The sequence below is a fragment of the Cetorhinus maximus genome, chromosome 14 (genome assembly GCF_964194155.1).
Source record: "Cetorhinus maximus chromosome 14, sCetMax3.hap1.1, whole genome shotgun sequence".
Classification (NCBI taxonomy): Eukaryota; Metazoa; Chordata; class Chondrichthyes; order Lamniformes; family Cetorhinidae; genus Cetorhinus; species Cetorhinus maximus.
Genome location: NC_135892.1, coordinates 15,924,665 through 15,930,664, shown reverse-complemented (window position 1 = coordinate 15,930,664; position 6,000 = coordinate 15,924,665). Strand labels below are relative to the sequence as shown.

The following is a 6,000-nucleotide window of genomic DNA, read 5'->3' as shown; positions in this document are numbered from 1 at the left end:
TTGCCCTCTTAACAGCCATCTGAGAAACTTCTAATCAAACAGTAAATATTTGGTCCGATAGTGCCGTTGTCATCAATGCCATGTTAACTCTCCTTCTATATCACAAAAATCCACACTGTACCACAAGGCAAACCTTTCATTCATGTTTCTTTGTGGAAAAAGATCTGGACAGCACTTAAAAATCGTAGTCAATCTTAGCTGCCCATAAACAGGGACAACCCTACGGTGAAGGTAATGCAGAAGCTAACAAAGCAGCTAAAGAAACTAGTGTAAGGTCTTTAACCTTCTCTAAGGGTTAAATCTCCAGAGCCACGGTTAGCTAGCCATATTCTGATACACGCTTTCATGGAACTGATCACCCACTGCAAGCTGTAGAGGTCTTATGCATAATTATACTCCATGTTTGGGTTATGTACTTGAAATTATTTTAATGTAGAAAGGAGACAATGAAAGCTATAAGGTTTAATTGTATGGATGTATGATTAACTAATTTTGTATTATAACTTCATTCTATATTACAACTCCATATGCATTTATATTTTTATTTGAAAAAAACTTCTTTGAATTCACTATCTGAAGAGTCTCGCCTTACCTTGTGGGTTTAAAGTCCTGTTCAAAACCCGGGAATTAAAATTAATTACCAGTGAGTTGGGTTGACGCCAATTGGAATCTATCCAAAACTCCTGCACTAGGTAAGATTCAGGTCGATGATCATCCCCAGGATATTGATGGTGCAGTCTTGGCAATGACAATATCGTAGAATGTCCAGGGGAGATGGTTAGATTCTCTCTTGTTGGAGTTGGCCATTGCCTGGCACATAGGTGGTAAGTAAAGTTTGTGTCACAGTTGAGCCAAAGTGAATGCTGTCTAGGTCTTGCTGCATATGGGCATGGATTGCTTAGTATCTCAGCAATTGCAATTGGCACTGAACACCGTTAAATCATCAGTGAGCATCTTCACTTCTGACCTTATGATGGAGGGAAGGTCATTGGTATATCATCGGAAGATGGTTGCACCTAGGGAAATATCCTGCACTGAGATGTTTGACCTCCAACAACCATAACCATTTTCTCGAGTATGGCTCCAACCAGTGGAGATCTTCCTCGTTATTTCTATTGACTTCAATTTTTCTAGGGCTCCTTGATGCCACACTTGGTCAAATGACACCTCAACTTACCTCTGGAATTCAGCTCTCTTGTCCATGTTTGGGCCAAGAGTGTAATGAGGTCAGGAGCCAAGTGTCCCTGATGAAACCCAAACTGAACATCGGTGACCAAGCTATGACTGAGTATGTGTCACTTGATAGTGCTATCAATGACACCTTCCATCACTTTGATTGAGAGTAGACTGATAGTTTGTATTCCATTCAATCAATTTCCTGCCTATTGTCTTTACTGTCCTGACATTAATGTTACCATTTCATGCCATTATTAAATTAGGTACGAATCATCAGCTCTGGCAATAATTTCCTGAACAAGTCTTTTGATTCCAATCGCAGTTCACAATAAGTCATGGAATGAAATAGTAGCTCCATGCCATTTGATGAAGTATAAGGGCAAATAAAGACCGACAGATTGAGATTCTCTACTGTTAACAGAATTTAAAGCTTGTTGACAAGAGACAATGGAGAGCTTTCTCAGTGTCCAGTCTGGCTAGCACAAAGTCTGAGGGCTTCATATTGTTCAGGGCAATACCAGTAACATGGAGTTTAATATTAACACCAGTGCAGATTTTAGTTCGTAAACAGCCGTTAAGACTTGCTTTATCCACGAGGGAACATTGCAAATGTTACAAAAAACCCATATTAACAGCAGGAGCCACACAGAGAAAAATTAGAAGATATTTTCTGTTCTTGTGTTATATAAATGAACTTTATTTTGAATGAAATGTGTAGTGATTTCAGGTGTGATAAGGATTTAAGCTAGAAGACAACACTGCCTTTACATGTTAAAATATAACATCAATTATTGAACTAAGAAGGATCAGAAAGTGTATAGTGTAGTGGTGCAGCCTACTTAATGGCCAGGAATCACATCATTAAGGAGGGGGGAGGGGGTTAACATGTGTATGATGTTGGGCTGATACTCAAATTTTCACAGGATGCATCAAAAGATAATATTGTATGCCACCAAGTCACTACTGACCAAATATTTGGATCCTTTATGGCACTTGATTTGATGAAATGAAAGCTTTGTATGCCAGGGAATACATTACGTAAGAACCATTATTGAAGGAAGGAGGGTCTGAGGTAGAAAAGTGGTCATGGCTTTACATTGTTACAATTCATTAAAATAATCACCTATTCATAAAATTTGTTTGGGCACAGAAATTCACACTGTAGAGGAGAAAACGTCCCCTCCCATATTTGCAAGACTTTGGCAGAACTTCAAAATAAGCTGTGTTCTTAGGCACACAGCCAACATTCAGAGACACATCTGTAAGGCTGTTTTCCAAGAGGGTGGCGTTAGAGAGAGTAGCATTTTCTTAAAAACACTGTAAAATGTGCAAACAGTTTGAGAACGACCCATCAATATTCTCTAACACCAGTAGTAAAAAGTGATTTTAAAAAGATCCCCCTCCCCAAATGCTGCATGTTTATACAAATAATGGCACATTTTTCAGAGTCCAACATTTTATACTTCATTATTTTACAATTGCATAGTAAAAGAAGCAAAGAGGAACAGACAATAGTCAAAACTACTAGTTGCTGGCTCTCCAGAGGTAAGCTCCTTCAATGAGACAAATTGGTGGAACTGATAATTCTTTGAAGGTCCCATTCAGTTTCCTTATTATTCACAACTGCTGCTGGTCATTACAGGAAGTAGTTGTCTCAATGCAAGCGTCTGCTGTATGGAATGTTGTTACATCATTACCTGTGAGATGTAGAAGAACACATTTACAGGTTAGCAATCAATTAAAGTTATGTAGTATAGTGGTTATAATGTTGGAGTTAACTATCCGGAGGTCATGGATTCAAATCCCATCAGGAAAAGTCGTGAAAATCTGGCAATTTGTAAAAACCCAACAGTTCACCAAATTCATGCACTCCAGGTAAGGGAAACCAAACTTCAGGACACGGTTTACAGTTTTTCATATTGAATAATATTTTTGTTTCAGCAATCAGAAGATGCAAAATGCCACCCCCCACCACAACACCACAATCCCCAAATAATTGCTCCAACATTATAGCTTGCAGGTCGGGGGAAGTGAGAATGGTCCATTCCTGGCCTGTTATAATGCCATGCAGGGAGTGGTATGTTTTCAAACGATTTACTTTGAGAGTTGCCCTTCATTTACTCTTTCCTACTGTGAGGGAACCTCAACTCAGTGACCTGGATGAAATTGGGCAAACGACAGCATCTTACCAGTCTTCCCCCTCTCTTTCAACCCCACACAAGAAATCTAATTTCTTATATGTAACACATGCAAAAACTCTTACCTGTTGCCTTGTAGTAAAACTTGCTGTGATTTATGTGGGAGGAAGGAAAAACCAGACATTAGTAAAAGTGGTGTAAACTGTAAAGTGAATGAGAGGGTGCATCATCATCAAGGTCTCTTATAAAAACCCAATTTCAAAGAAATGTAATTCATTTAAACATTCTCTTTCTGATTCTAAATCAATGGGGAGCACTGATGGCATCATAACAAAGAGTCATGCTCGATCGGGTTCTATTGTTCACTGCTGGTTTCAAGTTTATATGGTGCAGCACACTGCAAGAAGTGGGTTCAGAAGTAATTCCTTTTAGAGTCACAGAATCATTACAGTGCACAAAAGGAGGCCATTCAGCCCGAGTCCATGCCGGCTCTCTGTAAAGCTATCCAGTCAGTTCCGTTATCCCATTCTTTCCCCATAGCCTTGCAGGTTTATTTCCCTCAAGTATCCATCCAATTTGGAATCACCAATCATCTCCACTTCCACCATCCTCATACACAGCGAATTCAGGTCATTACCACTTGCTGCCTAAAAAGGTTTCTGCCTCATATCTGCCCTGAACCTCTTGCCCCAAACCTTAAATCGGTGTCTCCTGTGCACTGTACCATCAGCTAATGTCTACTTGATCCACACACATCATAATCTTGTACAGCTCTATAAAATCTCACCTCAATCTTCTTTGCTCTGTGGAGAACAACCTCAGCTTCTCCAAACTAACTTTGTAGCTGAAATCTCTAATTCCTGGAACTATTCTGGTAAATCACCTCTCCACCCACTCAATGGCCCTCACATCCCTCAAAGTACGGTGACCAAAACTGGATGTGATTCTCTAGTTGTGGCCTAACCAGAGCTTTATAAAGGTTCAACATAACTTCCTTGCTTTTGTACTCAATACCTCTTTATTTCTGAAGCCCAAGATACCATACGCTTGTGTTAATTACTCTCTCAATATGTCCTGCCACATTCAAAGTTCTATGAACATGAACCCGCAGGTTTATCCCTCTATAGAACTGTGCCATTAAGTCTATATTTCCTCTCCTATAATGTAAATAAGTGTGAAGTTATTCACTTTGGTAGAAAAAATAGAAAGGCAGAATATTTCTTAAATGGAGAGAGGTTGGGAAGTGCTGGTGCCCAAAGGGACCTGGGGTGTCCTTGTTCACGAGTCACTAAAAGTTAGCATATGCAGGTGCAGCAAGCAAGTAAGGCAGCAAATGGTATGTTGGCCTTCGTCACAAGAGGATTTGAGTACAGGAATAAAGATGTCTTGCTGCACTTGTATAGAACCTTGGTGAGACCTCACCTGGAATATTGTGTACAGTTTTGGTCTCCTTATCTAAGGAGGGATACACTTGCCATAGATGGAGTGCCATGGAGGTTCCTTCTCCCTTCTGCCAAAATGCAATGCTGCATACTACTCTGAATTAGATTCCATCTGCCACTTGTCTGCCCATTCTGCTAGCCTATTCTTGACCTGTTGCAGTTGATTGTTATCATCCTCTCTGTCTGCTACACCTCCAAGTTTGGAATCTTCAGCAATTTTTTTGAAATTTTGCTGAGTGTTCCAACATCTGGTAAGCTCATTTGGCTACACTGGTGGCAAGGGTTCAATCCCCATACTGGCTGAAGTGGTGCCTGCCACTTTTCCTTGCCCCCTTGTGATGATATGGCATATGATAGGATAAGCAACTGTCGGACATGCAGTTGCTACATAAAGAGAGAGTAGTTATTTATATACAGTGAGTCCCTGCTTAACGTCGACTCACTTAACGTCATATCACTTTAGCGTTGTTAATGAAGTAGTGTCAGTATGTCCATTTAATGCTGCCAGTTTCACTTTAACAGATTTCCTCTTTTGCATAAAAGTCCGTGCATAAAATCTTTCCGGCAGAACTTCCGCTCTCGCCCCCAATCCCTCTTCCCCCGCTGCTGCCCTTGTCTCTCAGCATTACCCACCCGGCCAGGCATTACTCTCCAGCCTCCAATCCCTGGCATCTACCCCCCTCCCTCCCGACGTTGCTTTCTGGCTTGCCTTGCACTCTGGCGTTGCTTTGCTGCCTGCCTCCAACCACCCCCCCTCCCTGGGCATTGCTCTGCAGCCTGCCTCCCGCCCTCTGCTCTCTCCGGGGTCTGTTTTAGCTGCTCTGCCCCTGGCTTCACTGCAGGCTCCGGTTCTGAAGCTCCTGGGCTCCATCTAGTGGCAATAATTAGTCGGTGCGGGTAGTCCCAGGATTCCAGCAGCTTCCTGCACTGATCAATTTCTGCCACTAGATGGAGCCTGGTCAACCTAAAATTACTACTTTGGTGAGTATAATTTTAAAAAATTACATCATGTATTGAATTTCTTTTATATTTAGTGATTTATTTTATTTTTCAAGTTATTTGCACTGGGAATGTACAGTATTACATATCTTCAGTACAGTATTTCAACTTGTACATTAGTTTTTCTGGGCAAGAAATGTCCAAAGAAGCCTAAATCTGGCTTTAAAATTGATTCCTTTGGGAGCCCATGATTCACGAATTAATTTCACTTAAAGTTGTGATTTTCAGGAATGCAACCACAACCT

At 40.9% G+C, this 6,000-nt stretch overlaps 1 protein-coding gene across 8 annotated transcripts in view; it reads right to left on the bottom strand.

The window, feature by feature from the left end:
* Positions 1-2,614: 2,614 nt before the first annotated feature.
* Positions 2,615-6,000, bottom strand: part of utrn (utrophin) — a 630,893-nt gene continuing 627,507 nt past the window's right edge. For 6 of the 8 annotated variants that reach the window (XM_078556553.1, XM_078556558.1, XM_078556555.1 and 3 more), the window contains one exon: positions 3,274-3,462. In XM_078556553.1, the coding sequence (XP_078412679.1) occupies positions 3,362-3,462 (101 nt within the window). In that variant the 3' untranslated portion in view covers positions 3,274-3,361. Of the gene's footprint in view, positions 2,874-3,273; positions 3,463-6,000 lie in introns of those variants that run through there. The other 2 variants (XM_078556557.1, XM_078556560.1) reach the window with 2 other exon arrangements.